At 48.1% G+C, this 27,065-nt stretch overlaps 1 protein-coding gene across 2 annotated transcripts in view; it reads left to right on the plus strand.

Annotated features, from left to right (window-relative positions):
• The first annotated feature begins 594 nt into the window (after window positions 1-594).
• RPS6KA1 (ribosomal protein S6 kinase A1) overlaps window positions 595-27,065 on the plus strand; it is a 109,948-nt gene continuing 83,477 nt past the window's right edge. The window contains exons 1-2 of one of the 2 annotated variants that reach the window (XM_063140112.1): window positions 595-742; window positions 21,593-21,637. In XM_063140112.1, the coding sequence (XP_062996182.1) occupies window positions 668-742; window positions 21,593-21,637 (120 nt within the window). In that variant the 5' untranslated portion in view covers window positions 595-667. The remainder of the gene's footprint in view (window positions 743-21,592; window positions 21,638-27,065) is intronic. The other variant, XM_063140113.1, reaches the window with a different exon arrangement.

Below are 27,065 nucleotides of genomic sequence, written 5' to 3' on the forward strand. Positions count from 1 at the left end.
CAGTTCAACGGCTCTACTCTAGGTAGGGCTAACATTGGACTTAAGCCCAATCCTTTCGGCTCTGCGATCACGGCCTTGGAGGGGGGAAATCCTCCCCCCCACTGGAAATCAACAGGGCTTGCTTCCGAGTAAACCCACTTTAGCGCGGGGCGGGCTGCAAAACCGCGCGCTTCAGCGGCGGCCAGGACTCCGGAATTCCGAAGGAGAGGCCCATTTTGCAGGAGGAGGAGCTGCAAAGCACAGAGCTGCTACCTGGAGCAGCGGCGGGGCGGGCGGGGCTGCTCCTCCTCCTCCCCGCCCTTCCCCCGGAGCAAGCCCGCCGCGGACTGCAGGCCAGGCGGAGCTCCTTCCCCGCAAGGCCGAGCGGCCAATCGGGCGCCAGGGGCCGGCGTTTGGCGGCTCCGGCTCCGCCTGCTTCCAAGGGGAGCTCGGTGCCGGACGCTGCTTGCTGCTTGCTGCTGCTGCTGCCGGCGGCGTTGTTGCTGGTGGGGAAAAGGAGCTGCCCGGGAAGTCTCGGGGCGCAGCAGAAGCGCCTAGCCGCAGCCCGGCGCGAAGCGAGCGCGGCTACAACCAGGGGGAGAGGCAGGAAGGCAGGCGGGCGGGCGCAGGAGGCCACGGCGCGGATCTCCTGCCAAGGGGCTCGCGGGGCTCTGAGGAAGCAGCCGCGATGCCGCTTGCCCAGCTGGGAGCGGATCCTTGGCCCGACATGGAGCTGGTGGACATGGAACTGGACGGGACGGAGGTGAGACGCTGCGAGGCGCCGGCTGGCCGCGGGGACGGGGCAGGCGAGGGGAGCGGGTTGGGGGACGGGCGGCGCCTCCTTTCCCTTCCCTTCCTCCGGCGGAGTCCGGTAAGCGGGCGAGGGTCCCCTCCTCCCGGGTTACTTACTTTCCCAGGCTGCCAGCAGAGGGGTGGCGCGTGTGCGTAAGAGAGGGCTGCTGGTGGTGAAGGCACGCGTGCAAGCCCTCTTTCACCCCCACACACCCCGGGTAGGCTTGGAACGGGGTGTGTGTGCAAATCGTAGGGCAGCTGTGAGTTGGTATGGGGACGACGGCAGCCCCCTCGCCCTCCTTCCCTGTCCCCATCCGCCTCTCCTGCAAGGGTAACCGCCACCTGGGAGTAAAGGGTTCGGATTTCTGCGCGCTTTTGTAATCAGAACCGTCGTCCTGGTCTTCGCCTTGTGGCCCAAAGAAAACGGCCGGCTCCTTCTCCTGGAAGCTAGCCAAGCCGGCCATCGGGAGAGGGCTTTTTCCTGCTAATTAAAGTAATCCGAACCACATCATCGATCCGATCTATGTGCGCCTTTAGGGACTGCATGGGAGCGCCGCTGGCCGGCCGGTCTGCCTGCCTGCCTGCCTTCCCTCCCGTGTTTGGAAAGGAGTTGAGAAGCCTTGGATTTGGAAAGGGAGGCGTGTGGAGGGTGTTGAGAGAGCGGGTTGATTTTCCTGATCCTTGGCAGAACATGCCCTCGAGCAGACTTCCAGCTGTTCTGACACGATTCTGAGTTCTTCTCTTTTAAAGGAAAGCAAGGCAAAAAGAGAGAGCTTAAATTCGTAATGCAGCAAAGGGGGTTTATTCATTCTGCCCTGCGGCGGAGGCATGAGTGCGGCGCATTGATCTTGTCCTGCCACGCCAGGGTTGGCACAACGGTGCTCACGAGGAGCCTCCGTGGCCTTGAGCTGCTGCGCCTTGAGAGGTTCAGGGCCTAAACTTCTGGATCCAATGACTTTAAGGACGGGCCCTGATCTTGCACATTGGTAATTGGAGCTTCCAGTTAAGGCCAGGCTGGAGTTCATTATAAGATCTGGTGTCAAAGTACTAGGCAGGTGGAAAAGGGGAGAGTAAAATTCGGATTGGTAAAGATGACGAATTATTTAAAACACAGTGAGTATTTGAGACACGAAAGTGCTTTTTAAGACTTAAGGCTGCAATCCTAAGCATGTTTGCCTGGGAGTAAGCCCCATTGGGGTCAAAGGGGCTTCCTTCTGAGTAGACCCCTATAGGACTGCACTGCATCGCAGTCATCCTGTAGACATTTACTTTGCAGTAAACCTGCTTGAACAAAGTGAGACTTGCTTCCAGGTTAATCATGTGCAGGATTGGGGCGCTCTGTCTCTGTGTGTACGACTGCCTTCTGCAGCCTGTTTTGGGGGAAAGCTTCCCTCTGGCACCCCTGTGAAGTCTGGGGCCCACCGGATGCTTTGGATGACAATTGCAGACTTCCTGACCGTTTGCCATGTTGGCTGGAGCTGATGGGAACTGAAGTTCAAAACCCCTGGGGAGCACCAGGTTGGGGAAGGCTGATAAACTGGCTCGTGCTTGGCAAAGAGTATTTTGTCGCTACAGTAGACACATGCAACACAGTTACTCTCTTTCTCTCTGTGTATATATAGGGGTGGATTAATTGGCTAATGTCTGGCAAGGGTAAATCAGCGCAACAGTGGCATAGGTGCTCCTTTCATTGCACTGCTTTTAGCCGCTGCAGTGTGCTAGGTGCATCATCATCATCATCATTATTATTTATTACATTTATATAGTGCCCCATAGCCAAAGCTCTCTGGGCGGTTTACAAAACTCCCTGGGCGGTTGGGAGTGGGCAATGCAGGTCCTTCCTAGAAAGATCACAATCGTGCACCACCGGGCAAATGGGGAGATTGGGCCCACCTTGATAAGGAGTAGTGATTGCGTGGGTGGTGACGTGGGGGGAGGTGAACGGTTAGAATGGCTGAGACGACTTCAGGTGACTCAGCGAGAGGCTGGGCAGAGGCGGCGTCCGTCGGCTCGCCCAAGTGGGAGGGCCTAGGCTCTTGGTGGACACAACCAGGAGCATGGGTAAATTGCCTGGAAAGAAAACATGGGTACCTTCTCCCTTTGGCCTTGGCTCACATTTATGGGAGCTGCGATCCCCATCACTTTACGAGGATGCAAGGTTGGGAGAAGGTTTCCCTGTGAAGACTGGAGGAAGCCAGCTGTAATGGTTTGTGCAGCCCGTGCTAGTTTCTGCCAGCTGCTTGGGCTAGCTGGAGAGCCCTGCATCTTTCAGTGTTAAAAATTAGAAGGCGCAAACCATGGGATGGAGAACCTATGTTGTCCCCAGATGTTTCTGGACCACGACTCCCGTCCCTTCTGGCCTGTGCCCATGAAGCCCAGGGCTCACGGGATTCTTCATCCCTGCCCTAAGCTGTGCCCTATTTTGTTAGTTAGGGCACCCAGGAATTGGCTCAATAGAATAGAAGGCCATCAGCCATATTTAAGATAGTAGCCCCAAGGGCGGGATTAACCCTTAGGTTAACTGCGCCGTGGAGTCGTTTAGAGCTGAAAATGTTGATTTGCGTGTATAATAGCACTGGAGTGTCGTATCCGCAATTGGATAGCACTGTCTTTTCACTGTTCTCACAGCATGGAAGCACCAGCGTGGGTTAGTGACATTCCTAGATTTGAGTTTTTTTACTCGATGATTTCTCATATCAAAAGGATGCAAAGTACAACAGTGTCACGTTGTACCCCGGTTCGTTAAATGTGTGTACCTGGTTGGTGCATCTATGCCGGTAACTTTTGTCGTTGAGGGGGTGAATTTCAGGTCCATTGGGGATGTTTCTGCAGACCTTTGATGTGCAAAATATATAATTTCTTTTGAGGTGGCCTGACTTGCATAGTGCTACGTCTTTATATACACGTGCGCGCACACACCAGGAACAGCCATTGATCTGTTTAATGGCTTCACTACTTTCGCTGTGTGCCTTATTATTTATTCTTAATGGCCAGTTGGCATTGTGCAGTAACCAAAGAAGTGGTTAAGCTTCCCATTAGATAAAGGGGACAAGAAGAAAATCAGTTTCTCCCCCCGCCCTTTATTTTTCTCCAAAGTTCCTTCTCCCCATGGGGTTTCCGCTGATTCTTTGCTTTGCTTCAAAAGAATAACGTTGCCTGCATTTAAGGAAATAATTCAATCCTTTCCAGCTCTGTCAAATTTTAAGTCTAGGCTAGCAGCTTTTGTTGCTATGCATTATTATTATTTTAACATTTTAAAGAACAGTACCCCCAAGGGCTGGATTAACTCTTAGGTTAACCGTGTTGTAGTGATGTTCTGGAAACACGTCTCTGTACAGAGTGGGACTTCTCTACTCCAAACCTAAGATCCTTTTATCAGATAAAAGTATTTGCTTTTCCCACTTAACAGAGGGATGTAGCTATATTTCCAGTTAGGGAGAGGCTGATGGCTCTGGCAGCCTGCTTAGCGTGAGGTGAGGATGAGAAGAGAAAATGATTGCCTTCTCCATCGTGTGGCAGAGAACAGGTGTAGGATTAGCAGGGGACAGTAAAAGGGTGCTTCAATGCATTGTGCAGGATATAGTCAAATTCTGGATTGTGCCAAGTGGTGAGCATCTTTTTTTAATGCCCCCCACGTGTAATAAATCAGCACATAGAGAAGAGGGCCTTGCTAGTTTGCAAGGATTTTTTTAAAAATACGGAAGAACGTTTAGAAATGTAACACCTCCACCTGCATTCTGAAGTGGTACAGCCCTCTTCATTCTACCTGGAATCTCCTACCCCATCCTGTGTAAATAAGGGCCACTTTAAACAGGGATAAGCAACCTGGTGCCCTCCAGATGGTTTGGACTACAACTCCCATCAGCCTCAGCTCAAATGGTCGATGATCAAGGATTATGGACTATATAGTCCAGAACGTCAGGAGAGTACAAAGTTGTTTGGCCTTGCTTTACACAATCAACAGAACATAAGAAGAGCCCTGCTGGATCAGACCAAGGGTTCATGTAGTCCAGCATTCTGTTCACACAGTGGCCGACCAGCTGTGGCCCAGGAACCCACAAGCAGGACATGGGTGCAATAGCACCCTCCCGTCCATGTTCCCCAGTAACTGGTGTATATAGGCTTACTGCCTCTGGACCAAGTGCTAATGCTGCTCTTGGAAGTGTACTATTTCAGGCAGCAAAACAAAGGGTCACATTGTTTGCCCCCGCATACATGTGCGTGCACAACAGTTCCTGCATATAGAAGGCTAGCATCTCAGGGAAAAGGGTCCAGTCAAATTTTCTCCCAGATGTGGTATTTCTTTATGTGCAAAGAGGAAGTTGTCTGGGTCTGTGAATGCGGGGACTTTCAAACATGTGACATCCCCACATACGCACCCACAAATCTCCTGCACGAAGTTGTTTAATCCCACTTGATTCTTGTGATGATCATAGAAACAGGCCACGGTAGAGGAGCACTGCCTTTCACTCACAGTATATGATACTTCTTGACTGTTCAGGCCCTGTTCAGGTCAGAGCAGCAGTGTGTGACAGACCTATCAGCCACATTTTCAAGGGGAATCCATAGCCACCCTCCAGGAAAGAGAGAGATCCATACTGCATTCTGCTTGCCTGTTATTTATACTCAGAGGAGTTAACATTCTAGTTAAACGCTCCATCGTGAAACACAGACTTTCCAAACAAACAAACTACTAATAAAATCTCACAGGTTTACATGGCATGACTGCAATTCTATGCCTAGTTATCTGGGAGTAATCTACATTGAAGTCAGGGTTGCTTAGTTCTGAATGCATAGGTTCAACTTCTGAAACACGTTGAGCTTTAGGAAAAGATCTTCACCCAGCCGAAACGCAACTTTTTACCTTTTTTAAAAATTAGAAATGTAGATAATGTAAACAATTTACATTCCTTGTCTGAAGTAGGAACTCCATCAAAGAAAAGCATACAAGTATCCTTGTATGGGTTTGCACCATCACATTGGGAAAATAAGCCAAGGTGGTTTATTTCCTCCCTCGCACACATGCTACAGGGATTAGCATAATTACCCTCAGCAGCACAGCTTGTTCTGTCCCACAAACTTGGCAAAAGTAGCCCAACCCATTGGCTGTTGTAGCAAACTGCCCAGAACCCATGGCAACAAGCCATCTTGGCCGGGTTCCCATGAGAAGCTACGTTACCGAGGGTAATTAAGCTAACCCTGTGGGTGAATTTCCCCACGGGGCTTGTCATTGCATCAACCGTTTTGAATTTTCCAGGCACGTTTTGGTGGGTGCCATAGCTCTTGTTATGTGCAAACCCAGTGAGGGTGGATAGTTGGGGCAGTTGCCAAGCCATCAAGAACTCTTTGCAGCCACCACCATAAAGTACCCTTGTGAAAATTCCCCTGCAGTGGTTTCTCATTCCATGCAAACCATGTCCTGGAGTTGGGCAATGAGAGAAGGTTGAGGGGAGACATGATAGCGCTCTTCAAATACTTGAAAGGTTGTTACACAGAGGAGGGCCAGGATCTCTTCTCGATCCTCCCAGAGTGCAGAACACGGAATAACGGGCTCAAGTTACAGGAAGCCAGATTCCGGCTGGACATCAGGAAAAACTTTCTGACTTTTAGAGCAGTACGACAATGGAATCAGTTGCCTGGTGAGGTTGTGGGCTCTCCCACACTAGAGGCCTTCAAGAGGCAGCTGGACAGCCACCTGTCAGGTATGCTTTAAGGTAGATTCCTGCAATGAGCAGGGGGTTGGACTCGATGGCCTTGTAGGCCCCTTCCAACTCTACTATTCTATGAATACCCATAATAAGATTCCATAGAGAATTCCCCAACCACCCATGCAGGCCTCCTCTCCTGTAATTCAGTGCAACCGATGCCACAAAATGTTCTGGAAATCTTTCTTGGCTGTCTAAAATAGCCATGAGCTTTTCCATTGGCCATGTGGGTGTGGATGTGGGTTTTCCAGCTATTGAAAAGCTTGCACCTCTTGGATGGAGGTGGGGGAATCACCTCTCCCTTGTAACGCTGGCAAATGCAACCTTGGCTTGGTATCCAAACAATTAGGAATCTGAAATGTACCTCCCCCCACCCCCGCCCAACCCTCGGTTCTCGTCTCATTTCGGAGCGTGGTTCCAGTTGCTTAATTGCCTTCCCTTGTATTACTTTCAGCTTTGTGTTCAGCTGTAGCCCACATTCCCTGCGTGCCGCCCAGGCACTCCGGAAAGGCCAGGGCATCAAGTAACAACTTGCATGTGGGGCCCGTGCGCCGTCAGAGAGAGGCTGCTCTCGTATTGTTTGCGTCAAATTGGGCAGAGCGCTCTAAAGCAAGGAGGAAATGGCTTTGAGTCTTTGTTGGTTGGATCAAGGTGGTAAGAAAGAAAAAGCACAGGGTGACCCTCAGTGGTGGCTGGAGGCTCCGATGTCAGTGGGTCAGTGAATCCGCTCCGGGTTTCAGTCTAAACCAGCCAGAACTCTCAAGGAGCTATCCAAGTCCTGTTAGCATCTTTAGAGTTCTGAAACCCAGAGCGGATTCATTGCCCACTGACATTGGAACCTCCAGCCTCCACTGGCGACACTTCTTTGTGGGACAGACCGAAGCTCTGTGGTAGAGCCCTTTTTTCCTCATGCAGAAGGTCCCAGACTTCTCCTAACATCTCTGGTTGAAACGTATCAAATACTGGCTGAAGGGAAAAAGCTAAGACCATGGAGAATTGTTGCCAGGTGGAATAGACCAGCCTTCTCCAGACAGAGCCGGCTGCAACTCCCATCATCCCCAACCATGCAATTTGAGGTTGATGGAAGTTGTGATCCAACCCATCTGGGGGGCGCCCCCTTGAGGAAGGCCGGAGTATCCAATGCTGAGCTAAATTGACCCATCCTCTCTTTCGCAATCAGGCAACTTCCTGAAACGGCTCTCCAGCGGAGTGGGCCGCTTTCTTTCTTCTTCCAATGCAAAGGCTTTGTTTTACTTTAGTTTTCGGGAGTCACACTCTGATAACCAGAAGAAAGGTTAACGCCAGTCTCTGTGACAAAACACAGGGCTCCAGGCTACGCTTGGGATTTATTCATTAATCCCATAGGACAGGCCGCCACTGTGGGCTTTCTGCCACCTGCGGCCTCAGCTCTCCATGCGCCATGGCTCTGCTGATTCTCGGAGACCTCAGGGGCGTTGCAGAGAGCTCCTGGAGGGGGCATTTGATGGAGGTTATCTGTATTTGCAACCCTGGCTTGGCATCAAAGCTGTCTGAATGCTGCTCCTCTTTAGTCACAGGAATGCAGAATTTCTATCAATGCCAAGAAGCAAGTAGGAAAGAATGTCCGGACTCCTTTCTCCCAATGTCCGGACTCCGAACGAAGCTGGGAGTGTTTAATAAATTGCTGGGCTGCGTTTTTGGGGTGTGTGGGTTAATGACTGGACCCTAGACCTCTTTCTGTTCTACACTTAAGATGCAGATAATGATGGTTCCCTATGTAAAGTAGCGGGTTGTTTGTTTTTTCCTTTGTGGGGAGCGTGTTCAGTTCTCATCGGCTTAGTAAAATTGGGTGGATGGAGAGAGAAAAGTAGGTCTTTGAAGTATGCAGATGCTGCTGAGGGCTGGCTTGGACCGTGCCTTGAGGTTTTATCCCAGAGCCTGACTTCAGGGCACTGCTTCGCCACTTCTTCCCCCTGAAACCTTGCAGTATTGCTGCTGTGGGGCGGGAAATCCCCATGCCAGGGGGGAGCGCGGGCTTTTCTGGCAGTCGCCCAGGTAACTGGAGCCCTCCCCCTGCCATCTTCCCAGCTTCGGGCAACCAATCACCAGTGGCTATCCGCCCTGAATCAGGGTCACACGGCAAGGTCACACGGCAGAAGGGCCACGGTGACCTTGCTTCCGAGGGAAAAGTCAACGTAAATCCCTGACTTTTTAACAGCGCAACCTCGGGGAAAAGCCCCACAGTGGCTGTGAGTCGGTAGCTGCGTCATATAACTGATGCAGCAGCAATGTGCAGCCACCGCAGGGCAAAGAAAACATTTGAATCCCATTGGGATTAATTATTTATTTATTTATATCCCGCCTTTTTTCCTCCAAGGAACCCAAGGTGGCGTACATAACCCTCCTCCTCTCCATGTTATCCTCTCAACAACAACAACCCTGTGAGGAGGTTGGGCTGAGAACCTGTGACTGGCCCAAAGTTACCCAGTGGGTTTCCATGGCCAAGTGGGAACTAGAACCCAGATCTTCTGACTCCCAGTCCAACACTTCAGCCACTACACCACACTGGCTTTCAGTATTTAATTTATTTAATTTATTGCATTTCTATACCGTCCAATAGCCGAAACTCTCTGGGCAGTTCACAAAATTTAAAACCATTCAAAGTATAAAACAAACAGTATGAAAACATGATATAAAATACAATATAAAAGCACAACCAGGATAAAATCAGCAGCAGTGCAGAAATACAAATTTAAAACAGCCACGTTAAAATTAAATTTATAGTCTGTTAAAATGCTGAGAGAATAAAAAGGTCTTCTCCTGGCGTCTGAAAGAATCTAGGGTAGGGAGCTCATTCCACAGCCGGGCAGCCACAGCAGAGAATTGCACAGTAGGTACAGTTGTATCAAAGTGAATCTTTGTAATGGTACACAAATTGTGAATGATGCACAGGTGGCCCAGTTATCTCTGACTGCAATTTTGGAGATGCTCATTATGCCGTGCCTCCATCTTTCACTGCCTTCAAGGAAACTGTATATCAGAAGTGAAACAAATAGTACAGCAGATTCCCTTCCCCAAAAGGAACTATCCTTCAAGGAACTAGGGTAAGATGTGCTTTGTTTCCTTCATCCCTCTCACTTTTCCATTTCCTCTTTTATGGCAATCTTGCACACACTTTTGACCTTGGTGCATATTTATTCTACAGCCTTATCTGTTTCATATTGTTGCAGCTGTCATAAGTTCGCACCAAGAATCTGATCGCTGTTTGAGAGTGCTGAAAATTCTCTATTACAGATCTGAAGCTTCCCCCATCTCTCAATTTTTTAACTTTTATTTTAAACTACACTGCCCACAATTCCTTGGACAGGGAGAATGAATTTTCCTTGGACAGGGAGAATGAATTTTCCTGGGCTGTAGATATGCTCTTTGCATGAACTGGAACAAAACTCTCAAACCACTTAACAAAGAACTGTCCTGCTCTGTGCGTGACAATAATCCTGAACTAACATATCACCGAGTCACACAGAGAGTATTTGAATATAGTTTCTTCCCTCCGGCTCTCTGCATGTGGTATGTTTTGATCTGGATTACGGGAGTTAACTTGGTTTGTGTGGGCAGGGCTGATAGATGGATAATCCTGCCTTAGAGTGGGTGTTAGTGACCTTCTCATCCCTTCCAGACATAAAATCCTGGGATTGCCCTGTGCATAGAACTGTTCACTTGCCCCGAAGCAACTTGTATTGATTGATATTTTAGAAAAATGAACTTTCATGTCGATACAAGAAGGTGTTGGAGTTGACATAACCCTGGAAGGTGCAGTTCATATGTAGAACTGCTGAAAAGCAGAGTTTAAGCTGTCCAAGGAGACAGCCAGGACATGAATACAATTCGGGCGTGGGTGGGTGTATAGGTAGTTGTATTCTAGAAAATAGTTGTGCACAAAACATTTTTGTAAATAAATCTGCAAAAGGGACCACTTTTGTCAACTTGCTTGTAAAGCTGTTTTGCACAGAGCTATTTGTTTTATGCTACTGCTATTACTTGCTTGCCCACTTACCTGTCAAGTTTTTGTAAAAACGTCCCCACCTGATCACCTGGAGATGATTCTTCCTTGCTGAAGGTGACCAAGTGAGCGATCACTTAAGTTGTGTGTAAACTGTAGTTCCAGGCAGCGTGGACATCTTACAAAGAGTTGGTATTCTAATCCTAAATGCCCTATGCATCTTGCTGACAACCTACCAACTGGATCCAAAACTCTGCAAAATCTTTCGAGCATAAGCTCTTCCAGATGGTTGTTTGACCCTGGAGTAAATGAGGAAGCTCTTGCTGCGCGTTACTAACCCAGTTAATTAAATTAATGTTTCTGTTGTGCTTTGGAACTTGTGTTCTCTCTCTCTGGCAGAGCTCCTGTACTTAACCTCTGCAGGACAGGCAGAAATCCAGTGGGTGCAGCTTATCTGCCCACTGCATCTCCATGCAAGGTGACCCGTTGATTTTCTGCCTATAATGCAACAGAGACACAGGAGCCCTTCCAGAGACAAAAAGGTAGCAATCCTATTCTGGAATGTCAGTTATGTAAGTTACTCTGGGATCTTTGCCATGAAGGTCTTAGAAAGGTTTTCTCAAACTTTTCGATGTCTGAGTCACAGGGCAATTGTGTTGTGGGCGGGGACTAGGGTTGTTTGCCTTTCCCAAACCATGCAAGTGTTAGTAACTTAATTTTAGAGACTTGTCATGTACCTGTGTGTGTGTTTCTGCCCCCAGGGTTATAGCTTCTGATTCTACATGCAGATTAGTCAAGTACCTGAGTGTTTGCATTTCCCACCCTAAGGGTTATAGCTTCTGATTCTACATGCATGGTTGAGACCTTACAGCAGAAACAACAGACAGCTTCTATTTTAATTTCACCTGCTGCCTCCCTTCCCCCTGCATGCTAAAATTATTTCTCTTTTGTGAATATTTCTCCCTTCCTCTACTATTTGGTGGGTGTGACTATCCATAAGTCTTACTTAGTGAGTAAGAGCGTATGCACAGCAATAGGTATGTACAAAAGCATGCTGGCAGGTCCCATTTACTCCATCGGATGGCCAGGGTTGCACCAAACAGCTGATGGCTGGCACTTAAAATGTAGCCCTGACCTTTTTGTCAGTGGTAAACAGTGTGGTGTAGTGGCTAGAGCACCCTTCCCTAATCTGGTGACTTCCAGATGTGTTGGACTCCCAGTGTTTTCAGCCAGCATGGAATGATGGGAATTGTAGTCCTATACAACTGGAGGGCACCAGGTTGGGGAAGGCTGGGTTAGAGTATCAGATTAGGACTAAGGAGATATGGGTTCAGATCCCTTCGTAGCAATGACGTGCAGTGGGTAGCATGAAGTAAGGCACTCTCTGACGACCTAACCTACCTCACAGGGTTGTTGTAGGGGAAAAATAGCGAGAGCCTTTTGCACCACCCTGATATTCTTGGAGGGAGAACAGGAAATAATAATAATAATAATAATAATAATAATAATAATAATAATAATAATAATAATATGTTTTCATTGTCATTGTCCATCTGCCTAGCCAATTCCCTGCAGTATCTTACAGCTGTAAACTCTGAAGTATTCCTGGCCACATGACAGCTGTATATTCCTCACACTCAGCTAGCCCCTCAAGCTTGTCCCTGTCTCTTAGGAATTTAGAGAGCTTCCTTATATTGAGTCAGACCATTGATCCATCTAGACCAATATTGTCAACACTGACTGGCAGCAGCTTTCCAGGGTTTCAGGCAGGATTTTTTCTAGCCCTACTGGAAGATGCTGGAGAGCGAACTCGGGACCTTCTGCATACAAAGCAGGTGCTCTGCCACTGACCCATGGCCCCTCCCATCTCCCCATCAGACATGCTGGAGATTGGTCAGGGGAGGGCCAGCTTCGACAAACCCCCAGCACCTCTGCTCCTCGGCTGCTGCCTCTCCATGTTGGTAGATCTGCAGGTCTTCAGTCGAACTAGGGCACCTCTGCTGGAATCCCAGCTCCTCTTTGCACCAGACCCTGGAAATGTGAACTGCTGCTACTGAGGCTATGGAGGGTGCTGCTGTCACAAGGGGCACATGGTGCAGCCCAACGTTCTTCACGTTTGCACAGAAGCAAGTCTTGCTATGTTTAGTGGGCTTGCTCTCAGGCAAGCGTGCAGAGAGCTGAAAGATACACAGCCGGGAGAATCATGTCACTTGGGACCAGGATTCCTGAGAGAGCTCCTTCTCCCCTACCAACCTGCCCAGTCACTGAGGTCATCCAAGGGCCTGCTCCTGGTGATTCCACATAGATCCATCCTCCGATTGGAGTCCACCAGGGGAAGAGCCTTCAGCGTGGTGGCTTCCCTCCTGTGGAATTCCCTGCCTCTGGAAGTCAGGCAGGCACCAACTTTGTACTCCTTTCGGCGGCTCATGAAAACATCATTATTCCAGGAAGCCTTTCCTTAATGCCCAGCCATGAGTCACTGTATTTGCTTCTTTTAAAATCTGTTTAAAGGGTTTTATTCTGTTTTTATTTTCATTTTATCTTGTACACTGCTCCGAAATTTTCAATGGGGAGCGGTACATAAATATTGTAAATAAAGAATAAATGTTGGCTAGGCATTGCTGGGCTTCACCATTTAGGCTGCAGGTCAACAGGGTGGGATTGCAAGTCTCCCTGTATTGAAAACAACAACAACACACACAGGAAACTGCTAATGCATTGGAGACCTGGCCAGGCTAGACTCCTACTTGTCATTCTGCTTTTGTGTGCTCAGTTTTTTAAAACAGGGCAGACATTCAAAGAGGGTGATTTCCCTGCCTACCTACAATTCAAATGGTACAGCCCACCAGGAACTGGACTTCTGATCATACGTTCATTCTTCTGATAATATGTTTTGGTTTCCTGTCCAACTGTATACATGATCTGGAATATTAATGTGAGGATTTCTTACCAGATTCGTGGTGGGTAGGTCTATCAGTGGTTATTCAGTGAGACAGCCCCAAAATGAAACCTCCTTATTTAAGGGGAGTATACATGAGAATACCAGATGCTAGAAACAAATGGGATAGCTGTCAGCATTGCGGAGTTGTCTGGATGGCTATGGTCAGCAATGTTGTGTGAACCCGGCGGGCATGGGTTATGTAAGGGTTAAACAAATGTTGGGTGATCCTTGATCTGTTTTGGGGTTATGCTTAATTTACGCTCTGGGGATTCACACAACACAACACCCCCCAAGTGAAGATTGTGTATGCAACAGGGTGCTGCGTGTTGTCAAGGGTTCAACAACTGTGTTGTCTGAACCTATTCTAGATGGGCTTTTGGTCTCATCTGCCCAGTGTCTTCAGATGGACACCTGGTCTGTGTCCAGATAGGCTTTTGAACTCACTTGGCAAGGTAGTTCTTGAGTCTGAGAACTCAAAATGATGGATTTTGTATCCAGGAATTGTCTGTGCTTGCATTGTGTTTCCCTTTGGGAGTTTTTCAAGCCACTGTGCTAGGATTTCCAGTCTTAATGACTTCAGACCTTGACGTTAACACTTAAGAGACGGACAGGTGCGTGAGGCCCGCTATTGGCCACAGCAGGAGTAAACCAGTGGCAAAATATGGCATGGCGAAGTACAATGAACTTGTGTGCTGAAGCACAGCATTGCTTTCTCAGCCATTCAAAAGGGGTGTACCCCTGCAAGACTAATTTTCTGTAAGGCAACCATGCGTAGTTGCGGGGAGTTACGGAGTCTTGTGTATTTCCCGGTGTCTCATTGTACAGGAAATTTGAATGCTTCATTTGTATGTATTGATAAAGATGACTGGGAAGCAAAAGGAAAAAGAATTGAATGCGTTTGCCCTCAATCTAAATATTGTAAATAAATAATAAAATAAATCTGCTAAACAAGCCATCAAGCTGCGCTGACATTTTATTATGCTAATATAACAGCAGTGTAGCTATTGTAAAAGTTAACACAACCAACCCAAGGCGTTTTTGAGTTGGAATTAATTTGCTTTTCATGAAATATACAATCCTCACACTTCTGTATTTAAAAACTTCTTAAATCTCTCCAGTATTAAATGCCTTATTCAGACACATTGTCTCTCTTAAGACAGAACATTGCATTTTGTAAAAAAAAAAAATTTTTGCCTAGGTGATTTTGCGTGCTAGCCCACGTTCAGGGACTCTTATGGCCCACTTTAAAGATTGGGGGAGACACACACAATAAACATTTTGAAGTTGCAAAGCTCTGGGTGTACGTATTTTAATTAAGACCTTGATTTCTCCCCCATCACCACCACCAGCAGAGAAAACCCCACCTCACACCTGTAAATAGGGCCAGTCTAGAATTTTTTAGTGCCTGAAGAGAAAAATCCAAATGAATCTCTCTCTCTCTAACTAGGAGAGGTCACAGTCCCATACAAGTGCCCAATGAACATAAGAGTGTTGTGGTAAATTTATTGTAGCATAATTCCAGAAGGGTAGGTGTGTTAGCCTATTACACCAACCACAAAGACTTTTTTGTGGCCATAATAAATCTACTAGTCTTTAAGTTCTTCTACAAAACTCTGGCCCTGTTCTGACGACACACTAAGCCATGATGGTTAAGCATTTTGAGCTGAACATTATGGCTTACCGTGTGGTGTGAACCATGGCTTAGCGTGTCATCTGAACAGGCCCTGTGTGTGTGCGTTTCACACAACCTTCCCAACTTGGTCCCCCCCCCCCATGTTTTGAACTTCAGGTCACAGCGGCTCCAGCTAGTATGTCCAATGGTCAGGAATGCTGGAAGTTGTAGTCTAAAACATCTGGGGGGGCACCAGGCTAAGGAGGAATTGCAAAATTAAGCCTCTAGAACTAAAAAGATCAGGAGCTCTTACGCAGCTGCTCCCATTCACTTGAATGAGGCCTGTGTAGGAGAATTCACACAGAAGAGAGCAAAGACTTCTTCTCTGGTGAGGGCAAGCCCTACATCTAATACAGGAGTCTCCAATGCACTGTCTGTGGGGACCTCCAATGATGCTCCCCACTGTCTGTTCCCTTGGGGGGGAAGGAAAGTTTAATAAAAACCCTGGAAAATGTTGGGCAGCCTCTTTTTCTCTCCCTTTCTAGCCCTGCCTTTTCTCTACCCCTTTGGCTTGCTGTTTTCCCCTCCCTCCTAGCCGCTAGCTTCGCTCTTTCTCTCACTCTCCTCTTTACCAAGCTGTTTCTCCTCGCTCACAACTTCTGGTCTTACTCTTACTCTCCCCTCGTTCCCTTCGCCTTGTTATTTCCCTCCCAGCTTCTACTCTCACTATTTCTCCCTCTTTCCTATCACAACGTCTTTTGACTAGCCAGGCCCCCACAGCAGCTGTCATGTGACTAGCCAGGAGGGTAGATTTTGGCTGATTGTTAGGAACATTTGGGTGGTAAGAGCAGCTAGGCAGCCATCCATCTGTTGTGGGTGAGTGGGGGGTACGGGGAAATTGCTCTAAGCCTGGATTTCTGCAGGGTGCAGGAGGCTGACTAGGTGACCTACAAAGTCCCCTCCCAACTTTTATCAATTTCCTGGTGGATTGTGCCTCATGATTGGGAGAAAGAGTTTTTCTCCATCACCTGCATCTCGCCTCATTGCTGGTCTCCTATGACTATTATGCTCCCTTTTAGTTTTCTCTCCTCCCCACCCGCCAGCAAATCTCCGACCAGCCTGAGGCTCAGCTAGTGCTGAAAGGCGGATGCATACGCAGTTCTTAATGGTGGCAGCGGTCTGGTTTCATGTTTCCTGCGATCGAAGCCATGAGGCTGCAGAACTTCCCTTGGCTTCTATGGCCTGGTTCCTCCGAATGCTTTGTGTCTGCGTCAGGCTTCGATGTCTCCAGATAAGCACCTTCTCCCAAGTGCCTCAGGTGGGAGAGTATACAGCCAGGCAGGCTTGCTTTGGTAACTGAAAGCATATACTGGATTTGGGGAGAGGTAGAAGTTGGTTGGTGGGAAATGACCCCATTTTTGAGGGGACAGGTATGGCTTGGGAATCTTACTTAGCCAAGCTGCTTTCTTAAAGCTGTAAAGTAGCCAGAATAAGCTGCGGCTGCATGCTGTTGAAGAGACTGAGTTAAGCACCAGGACGCCCCTGATTTGTACCTTGCCATGTATTAGCTAGGTGGCCTTAGGCTATTGGATATACGCCCTCCTGCTACCAACTGTCTCTGCAGAGGCCACCAATGAGGGAGGAAGCAGCAGCCAGGCACCTCTCCACCGTGCCTGGGTCCAGCTCCAGCTCAGAGCCCCCTCCCTCCTGCTACCAACTGTCTCTGCAGAGGCCACCAATGAGGGAGGAAGCAGCAGCCAGACACCTCTCCACCGTGCCTGGGTCCAGCTCCAGCTCAGAGCCCCCTCCCTCCTGCTACCAACTGTCTCTGCAGAGGCCACCAATGAGGGAGGAAGCAGCAGCCAGACACCTCTCCACCGTGCCTGGGTCCAGCTCCAGCTCAGAGCCCCCTCCCTCCTGCTACCAACTGTCTCTGCAGAGGCCACCAATGAGGGAGGAAGCAGCAGCCAGACACCTCTCCACCGTGCCTGGGTCCAGCTCCAGCTCAGAGCCCCCTCCCTCCTGCTACCAACTGTCTCTGCAGAGGCCACCAATGAGGGAGGAAGCAGCAGCCAGACACCTCTCCACCGTGCCTGGGTCCAGCTCCAGCTCAGAGCCCCCTCCCTCCTGCTACCAACTGTCTCTGCAGAGGCCACCAATGAGGGAGGAAGCAGCAGCCAGACACCTCTCCACCGTGCCTGGGTCCAGCTCCAGCTCAGAGCCCCCTCCCTCCTGCTACCAACTGTCTCTGCAGAGGCCACCAATGAGGGAGGAAGCAGCAGCCAGACACCTCTCCACCGTGCCTGGGTCCAGCTCCAGCTCAGAGCCCCCTCCCTCCTGCTACCAACTGTCTCTGCAGAGGCCACCAATGAGGGAGGAAGCAGCAGCCAGACACCTCTCCACCGTGCCTGGGTCCAGCTCCAGCTGAGAGCCCCCTCCCTCCTGCTACCAACTGTCTCTGCAGAAGCCACCAGTGAGGGAGGAAGCAGCAGCCAGGCACCTCTCCACCGTGCCTGGGTCCAGCTCCAACTGAGAGCCCCCTCCCTCCTGCTACCAACTGTCTCTGGAGAGGCCACCAGTGAGGGAGGAAGCAGCAGCCAGGCACCTCTCCACCATGCCCGGGTCCAGCTCCAGCTGAGAGCACCCCTCCCTCCTGCTGTCACCTGTAACTGCTGAACTTTCCAACTAAGATTGTAGTGCCTGAATTTGCTTTCCTTTCCCCCCTCCTCCTCCTCCCTCCCAATCCCCTTTCCTTTTGTGTCATGTCTTTTAGATTGTAAGCCTGTGGGCAGGGACTGTCAAGAAATACTTTTGTAAGCCGCCATGAGAGCCTTTTTTGGCTGAATGGCAGCATAAAAATCCTTAAATAAATAAATAAATAAATAAATAAAATTAGGCAAGCCACTCATAATCAGCCTCAGTCTCTCCACCACCACCATCTCGCACACACACAATTTGGGGGAATAATCAGGGCCGGATTAAGACATGCTGAGGCCCTAAACCATTTCTAGATTCAAAGGCCCCATACCATAAAAATAAAGAGAGAAAAAGTATATATTATAATAGGAAGGGTATTGAAAGGGTACCATTTAGCGTTAGGGGTTGTTTATAGTTTAACACTGCTTTCTCTGAAGATGTGTCTAAAAGGACTGATAAAGTAAGTTGATCTGAACTTCTTTTAAACTGGCTCTAGTTTGCGCTTATTGCTTCAATACTAAATGCTGTGTTGCCACGCTTTCTCTGTATAAGGCAACTCTGCTGTAAGTGACACCAGACTTTCCAATGTATTTAAGCCAAACGATATCGTCTTAGTTAACTTACATCTTAGTTACCGCCAACCTATTTAGAGGTCCCTCATAATATGAGGATCTAAGCCATGGCTATTTGGCTTGTTCCTAAATCTGGCACTGGTATTGACTTACCTGACAAGTCTGATTTTGGGTGTCATGAAAGGATGGCAAATAGTTCATTATTTAATTCAGGGATTCTCAATCCCTGTAATTTAATACAGGGATTCTCAGGGCCCATTTGAGAGAGCTGAAAATGACTGAAGCCCACCAGTAGTACAGGATTGGAGCCAGTCACATAATCAGCTGACAGTTACCCTCCAGATGTTTTGGACTACGACTCATATAAGCCCCAGCCAACACAGCCAATGGTTAAGAATTATGGGAGCTGTATTAATTTTATTTTTTTATTTACATTTATATACCGCCCCACAGCTGAAGCTCTCTGGGTGGTTTACAAAGTCCAAATATCTGGAGGGCTTTAGGTTACTGACCCCAGGTGTAGGCAGACTAGTTACAGAAAGAAGCAATTAATGTAATGCTGTAAGACCAGTTTTATATGGCCTCAAGGGAGATGGATTGTAAGGTTCAAAACAGCCCGTTGGCCACCTTGGATAGGTCGTTGGCATTCTAACTGATTAGGGTATTTGTTTCATAACCCTTGTTGTTGAGATCAAAGGTTAGAATGGTTTAGATTGGTTTTATTTAGTATTTATGAACCTTGAACCCAATGCCATGATTCGAAGTTGGGATTTGTAAGGAGTCTATGGGGGTGGAGTGAATATGCGTGCAAGAACTGGCTTAAAAACAAGGATTAAATCGAATGCAGTCCACTTAGACAGTGTCTGTTTACCTTGGTTGACTTTGTACCACTGTATACCAGGGCAAGGATCCAGGTGATAAAACTCTCCCTCGTAAAGGGCTTCCTGCAACTGCCAGCTCAGCTACCTGTGGCACGCCCACCACGATTACTCTTTGCTGAGTCATCCTTGGGATGATGTGGTATATTTAACTCTTTCTATGGGGAAGGACCGTAGCTCCATGGTAGAGCACATGCGTTGCATGCAGAAGGTCCCAGGTTCAACCTCTGGCATCTCCAGGTAATGCATCTCCTACCTGAAACCCAGGAGAGTTCCTGCCAGTCAGTGTCGACAGTACTGGGCTAGATGGACCAAGGAACTTCTTCACACAGTGCAATGTTAAACTATGAAATTTGCCACCACAAGATGTATTGATGGCCACCAATTTGGATGGCTTTAAAAGGGGATTGGACAAATTCCTCAAGGAGAAGGCTATCAATGGCTACTAGCCCTGATGGCTATGTGCTACCTCCGGTATCAGAGGCAGTAAGTGTATATACACCAGTTGCTGGGGAACATGGGCGATAGAATTCTGTTGCACTTGTGTCCTGCTTGTGGGTCCCTGGTCGACAGCTAGTCGGCTACTGTGTGAACAAAGGGCTGAAGTTCATGGACCCTTGGCCGGGCTCTTCTGATGTTCCTATGATTTGACTCAGCATAAGGCAGCTTCGAATGTTACTAAACAGCAAGGGACAAATTTGTTCAGTACTTTGAACTGATGTCTTAGTGCACCATTCTAATGCAACAGCACTTGGCATTTAAAACTTGGTGTGCCTTCCTTTGCACATTTCATTATGTGGTCCTGGATGGCGCATGCAATGGCTGTGCAGGGTGTGTGAATGTACTGTAGTTGTGGTTAGGGACCCTGGGGGACCCAGGTTCACATCCCCGCTCAGCCATGAAGCTCACAAGGTGACCTGGGGCTAGGTGCTACTTCTCAGCCTGACGTACCTCACAGGGTCATTGAGAGGGTAAAATGGAGGGGCAAGCCATCTAAGGCCATGACTAGACCAGGTGATATCCTGGTGATCGCCCCGGGATCATCCCTGTGCATCCACATGACGCACAGGGCATCCCGGGAGCAGGGAGGGATGATCCCTCCCTTGGCCTGGGCTATCGCCCTACCTTTCTCCCCCTGCTTTTTCCGTGGTCTTGGGATGAACCCGAGACCGCAGAATGTGTGGGTGGGCGTCACAATTTGTCCCAGCACTTCACGAGTAACTACGAGGAGCCGGGAGCTGGGCACGGGGCACAAAGCTCCTCAGGAACTCTGTGCCCATCAGGGGTGCGAGGAGGACGAGGGGTGTTTTTTTAAAAAAACAACTTACCATTTCTGTTTGAGCACCCATACACTCCTCCTCTTTTAAAAAACAAAATGGCGGCCGTGATGTCGCACGCCACGTCTAGACGAGGGCGACGATCTTGCGATCATAAAATCGCGAGATCATCGCCCTCCAACCCCCTCGTCTAGCCATGGCCTTAGATACCCTGAGCTCCATGAAGGGAATGGTGAGGTGTAAATGTAGTCTTATCCATCTCTGTTTTCGGTGAGGACATTGCATAAAGGTTCATACACAGACACACCCCATTCTGTAGCCTCCATTATTTCCTTCTCCAACAGCACTAGTGTTCTCCAGTAGCAGCAGGAAGATGACAGAGTTGCACTGGAGTGGGCGAGTGAAAGAAGCTCTGCCCAGCTTCCTGTTCCTGCCCTCCAACCGAAGTATCTATCTCAATACCCTCTTGCTTATTCGTTCATTCTTTCATTCCCATATCACCCAATAGCAGTCTGGGCAGTTGCTTAGGGAGGAGACAGGCCACACCTGCACATGTGGCAACCTCCGGGAACCTCCTGCCCATGGGGCAAATTCAAGCCATACAACCTGCCTCTGAGGCCTCAGGTTAGGGTCCCACCCCCTTAGAAGAGAGAGGGGGCAGGAGAACTTTAAACCAGGGGCTATTGTCTGTTTATGAATCCTGGCTTGTTTGGGTGTAATAAACTATAGCAATTTATTTGTGGCATTGATATACCCCTGCATATAATAACGTCTCTCAGCGGTTCACAATATTAATGGGTTTATATTGTAATTTCTTTGGAATCCATGCTAAGCTACCCCTGCCTGGTTTGTTTTCCTGCTCACATGAAGAAAGGAGCAAAGAGGGAGAGAATCGGCCATTTGCATCAGGATGGTTCTTGTTCACATTGTGATTTAATAATCCAGAACCTGTAGCTTATCCTTATGTGAATGCAGTTTGGGGATGGAGCACTTTGCTTCTGACAAAAGACCTTAAGCTGTTGAGGCTTTTAATAGGTTTAGGGGCCAATGAAAGTTTTAAGTATCAAGCAATGCTTAAGTCATTGGTATTTTTGTCAATGAGAGATGGCGTTGCTGGTCCTACTGCTAATGGGATGTTTGGCTCTTTTGCTTTGCAGAATGGACAAGCTGCTCCAGAAGAAAAAAAAGAAGCGCTGTCAAAGGTAAGAATCCCAACTGTGTTTTTCCCCCCTCCTGATCTTAATCGCACCATTTTATTTCCTGTTGCATATAATTGCTCTGTGCTTCTGGTTCGTTTTTTCCTGGCAGGTCTACGGCCATAGCTAGATGGGACGATATCCCGGGGATCATCCCAGGAGCATCCCTGTACGTTCACATGACGCACAAGGGATCCCGGGAGCAGGGAGAGATGATCCTTCCATTTCCCCGGGATCTTGTCCTACACTTCTAGCCCGCTTTTTCCGCGGTCTCGGGCTGATCCCGGGACTGCGGAACGTGTGGGCAGGTGTCGCGGTTTGTCCCAGCTCCTCGTGAGTAACCGCGAGGAGCCGTGAACCACGCACAGGGCACAGAGTTCCTCAGGAGCTCTGTGCCCATCGGGGGTGGGGGTGGTGAGCAGGGAAAGTAATTTTTTTAAAAAAAAAACCTCACAATTTTTTTAAACAAAAAACCAAAATGGCGGGCACGATGTCGATCTTGCGATCTTGCGATCATAAAATCGTCGCTGTAAAACCACCTGGTGGGGTTTTCTCCACACCATGCATGATTGTGTATATCTCTAGCATGCCCCCCCCCCTTTGCCTTTTTTCTAAGCCAAGCAATCCCAACTCTTGTAACCTTTCCCCATGGGGGAGTTGCTCCGTCCCCTTGATCGTTTCTGATGCAGTAAATAAAATTCTGATTTCATGTTTCAAGGCACAATTCAGCCCCTCTTGTGGCAGGCTGCTTGGAAATCTGCTGTTCTATTTCGACCAGGAGAAACCAGGGCTTGAACCTTGGTCCTTTCTGTATGTCACACATGTGCTCCCCCCCTTCCTTGAGCTATGGCTGACCCAGGGTCCCATGACTTCTCCAACAGGCTAAATAAGGTTAAAGAGAGTTGATGCACATCTTGTTATTTTGACTACATGACGCCCTCGGAAGCTTCATGGCCCACCATCGTCCACCCCCCCCCCCATCCTGTCTTGCGGGGTGGGACAGAAATGGATCCGTGCAGGATCATTCATGTTAAAAGAAGAGTCAGAGCATTTTCGATCTGGCCTTTGCTTCAGCGCTGTGTATGTAGCAAAGCCGTTGCTTCTCTTGAACGTTGCTGTGTTCTTAGAGACGTGCCTCTGTCCCTCTCACAGCTCTTCACCGTCCCGTGCTGAGGATGGGCCTCTGCTAATGGCCAACTCTTCAGTGCCATTAAACAAAGATCTCAGTCTTGCTCCTTTTGAGCAGTCGGCTCCAATTAATAATTAATAATCCGTTTTCAGTGCGCTGCGATCCTCATAACCAGGTTGCTCCCTCCCTCCCCACCCCCACTCAGGCGCTGTGGAAATAGCTTCATTGCACAACAGACATAGCTTATGCCTGTTTTGTAAGGGCTTCAAATATCTTGCCTCACTTTTTGTAATGATGCATTGAGAATAAAAAACTTCCCCAAGTTCTTCTGTCCCCCAAACTCTGAAACATTGCCTATAAAATTTAGGAACAAAGCTGCGATATATTTCCTCAATTGACAATTGGTCACCTGTGGCAACTTCTAAAGATCTTTTGGAGAGAGTGGTCAAAAGTGTTTTAGGTGACATATGGGAGGAAACATTGTTTTAGTCTGCGGACCAATGATGATATTTTTTCAGAGGGCCAGGACAGATGTAACACTGTCCAATCTCCTAACCGTGGTTAGAGGATAAGGTCAGGAGTAGCCATAAGAACTTAAGAAAAGCCATGCTTGATCAGACCATGGATTCATCTAGTCTAGCTTTCTGTTCACCCTGTGAGCTCCTGCCCACTCCTTTCCCCTGCCTCTTTCGGAGTGCTAGCCATGGCTACCTGCAAACCAGAGTTTGCAACCGTGACTAAAACCACGTCTCTGAATTCTGGGTTAAGCTAATCATGGCCAGTCAGTGCTTATGTAATGCTAAACAGGGTTGACTCTTTTATCATACAACTTTCAGTTCTTACATGATTGCACAGATTGTATTAGATACTGTTCTCCAGTTATAATTGCTGTTCTTGGATCAAAGATAATTTACGATAGGAATAAAAGAACCTTATAATCCGTAATTGGGATAAGTAAAGTGACTAAGCCCATCCAAATTTCCTTTAGCAGCAATAATATGATTTGGATTTCAACCCACATAGAGACTGAGATACATTTAAATTGTGGAGAACTAGCAGTGCCTATATAAATATTGATTGCAGAGCAATCTGATCTCTTTGTATGAAAAGATTGTGCACAAGACAGGCAGTTAGGAACTATCATGGTTTGAATGGTTAGGGTTAAGATTTTGATCTCCAAGACAACTTTTCCAATTGCATGATCTAATTTGGATTTGGCAGTGATGGTCTGTGAAAATGCGAAAACATCTTGGCCCTGATCCAGCTGACATTCCTCCTGAATTAAGCCCCAATGAAATCAATAATGATTTTCAGATGATGATGGAGGATAGAATGAATGACACTGTGTGTGAGGGGGTGGGGGAGAAAGAGAGAAAGCAAATTACAGCACCAGCTCTAGCAGCTGCCCATTCCACTCCCCCAACTTGCATGCATACATTCTCAGGTTTGCATAGAGTAGAGGTGTGTGTGGCTCAGAGTTCCCTAATTGAGTAGAGAGAACCATAGATGTATTCTGTTGTATGTGTGTAGGCTCTAGGTCAGCCTCCCCTAACCTGACATCCTCCAGAGGTACCAGACTACATCTCCCATCATTCGGGAGATGTTGTCCGACACCTCTGGAGGTCGCCAGGTTAAAGGAGGCTGCTGTAGTCTGTGCAGGCCTTCAAACGAACGTGCGTTGGTCAGAGACAAGGCTGCCAGCACAACCCCGCATCTCTTCTCCGCTACCTCATGCACATTCAGGGCATAGCTAGACGGGGCGATATCCCAGGGACCGCCATGGGATTGTACCTGTGCATTCACATGACGCACAGGGGATCCCGGGAGCAGGGAGGGATGATCCCTCCCTTGCCCTGGGATATTGGCATGGCCTTTCCCCCTGCTTTTTTTGCAGTCTCGGGATGATCCCAAGACCACGGAACGTGTGGGCGGGCATCACGGTTTGTCCCGGCTCCTCGCAAGTAATCGCGAGGAGCCAGGCACGGGGCACAGAGCGGGGAATTATTCTATTTTTTTAAACGTACTGTTTCTCTCTCGAGTGCTAGCCCTCAAGAACACAGGGCTGGCCCTCAAGAACCCAGGGCTGATACTGTGCTCATTTAAAAGAAAAGAGTGCTTTTATTCAATGATGCAACATCTATACGGATTCTGGCTGATGGTCCATCCAGTGAAGAACCTACTTTTCCACAATCGCTTCATGGCTGGTGAATACGTTTTGTGGTATTTACCCAAGAATAGCTGATAGTGGAGACAGCCTGTATCTCCTCCCTCCCTTAAAAGTTTTAGCAGTTATTACATCATGGTGTGTGTTGAACAAAGGCTCTACTCTTGCAATATTGCAGGGTAATATTGGAAACACACCGTTTCCTGTCATGTCTTCTTGGGCTGTTTCAAATGAGGAAAATACTAGCTGTTGATCCTTTTTTTTGGTTTTCAGAAAACGTGTTTCTAATTATAGGGTTTTTTAAAGAAACGCAGATGTAGCGGTAACCGTTGTTGGATCTTGTGGCAGAGAGTTCCACAGAGCGTAATTGTGCTGTGCAAAAGATTATGGCCAGAATTTGGCATTGGTGGACATGCTTCAGCCCACAGACTTTTATGAAATCTAAATTCAAGTACTGTTGCGCTGGATTTTGGCTTGCTGATTTGAGCATTAAAGCATAATGCAGGTTAGTATAATTGTCTGGTGTTTTTGGTGAACAACCACTGACTTCTTTTTGGCTCCATGCTTGGTGAGGCTGCAGTCCTAAACACACTTACGAGAGAGTAAAACCCACTGAAAACACAAGAACTTCCTTCCAAATAGGCATGCCTAGGATTGCGCTGTGAGTCTTTTTTTTTTCTGACATAAAAGGGAAGTGTGCTTTTATCCCCGAATAAGCTGTAAATTCTCCCTCCATCCTGCTGTCCGCCCCTGCAGTTAGTCATCAGTCAAAGGTGGTAATATTGATATATCTTGACAGAAGCAAAGGTGGTTGCCTTGGAAGTATTGCCTTCACTTGCTCTGCTCTTGATGTGTAAACAGGGTGGTGGTTGGACAACAGACTTGACCTTTGTTTGTTTTGGTTTTTTGGCTCTGCATTTTTCTGTGGCTGCCTGCATTGTGTGTTAAAGGTTCTTTACATCTGCTGAAAGGAGATTCTGGCTTGGAAAAGTGACTCCTTTCCACACCGTTCAATGAAGTCAATGCTTTTCTCTTTCAGCAGCCTTATTTAGGTCGTCAGTGGTGAGGAGTCCTTCTGTTGTCGCTGTAGTGAGAAAATTGAGAGTCAGAAATCCTTGCCAATCTGCTGCAAATCACCCAGAGATCTACCAGGAGATCCGGATTTACCTTCTGCCCATCTCTGATGTAGGAGATGAGGGGGAGCCACGTTTCAAAGTAGTACTTTCATTTAGTCGGCCTACTTTGATACCTTAGCTCTTCAGATAGTGCCAAAAACCAAATCCAGTTGTGAACCAGTTCTGGATTGAATATCCAGAGGTGTTTTTTTTCAGGGTCTGGTTCCTTCCATTCTAGCTGTTGTAAAGAAGAATAGGATGAGGTCGTTGGGGAGAAGAATAGGATGAGGCCCTTTTTCCTTCATGTGTAAAGCTTTCCATTCACAGGACCCCACAATATGCCTGCCTGGGCACTTGTAACTGCCTGGAGTTGTTGGGATAGCAGGTTCTAGGTTCAGATTTTAAGGCAGGGCTGGTGACCCTGTGGACCTCCAGAGTTTGTTGGCCTTCAACTCCCATCAGCTCCAGCCAGCATTGGCAACTGGTCAGGGATTATGGGAATTGAAGTTCCACAACAACTGGAAGACCATAGTCCCCCGCTCCTGCCTTAAGGTTACCTTGGGAAACGAATGCACCAATATTCCAGAGCTCTCTGAATCCGCCCTGATTTCTGCCGCCACCCCACAAAAAATAGCAATTAATGTGGTCTCTGTCCTCTCTTTGCACCTGCCGTATGTAATGTCTGCTCTTTTGGCACTGCCAGTTCTAAATGTCGAATTTCGTGAGCTGAGCTTGTGGTGCCAGGAAAGGGAGCACAGTTCAGGCACTGAGCACCTGCTTTGCATGGTCAAGGTGCCAGATTCAATGCCAGCCATGTCCAATGAAAGAAGAAGCAATAAGCAGGTAACAGACCTCTGCCTGAGACCCCTGCCAGTCAGAAGAGGTGACTAGTCTGACCCTAAAGGAGGCAACTTTCTTTGCTTTTGAAATCTAATTTGTGTAATGACTGTTTTTGCCCCCTTGTCTCTAATTTGTAGACATGCTGCTGTCATGTTTTTGAGCTTGTCTGCTCGATAATGAGGACTG

Source organism: Elgaria multicarinata, chromosome 13 (genome assembly GCF_023053635.1).
Source record: "Elgaria multicarinata webbii isolate HBS135686 ecotype San Diego chromosome 13, rElgMul1.1.pri, whole genome shotgun sequence".
Classification (NCBI taxonomy): domain Eukaryota; kingdom Metazoa; phylum Chordata; class Lepidosauria; order Squamata; family Anguidae; genus Elgaria; species Elgaria multicarinata.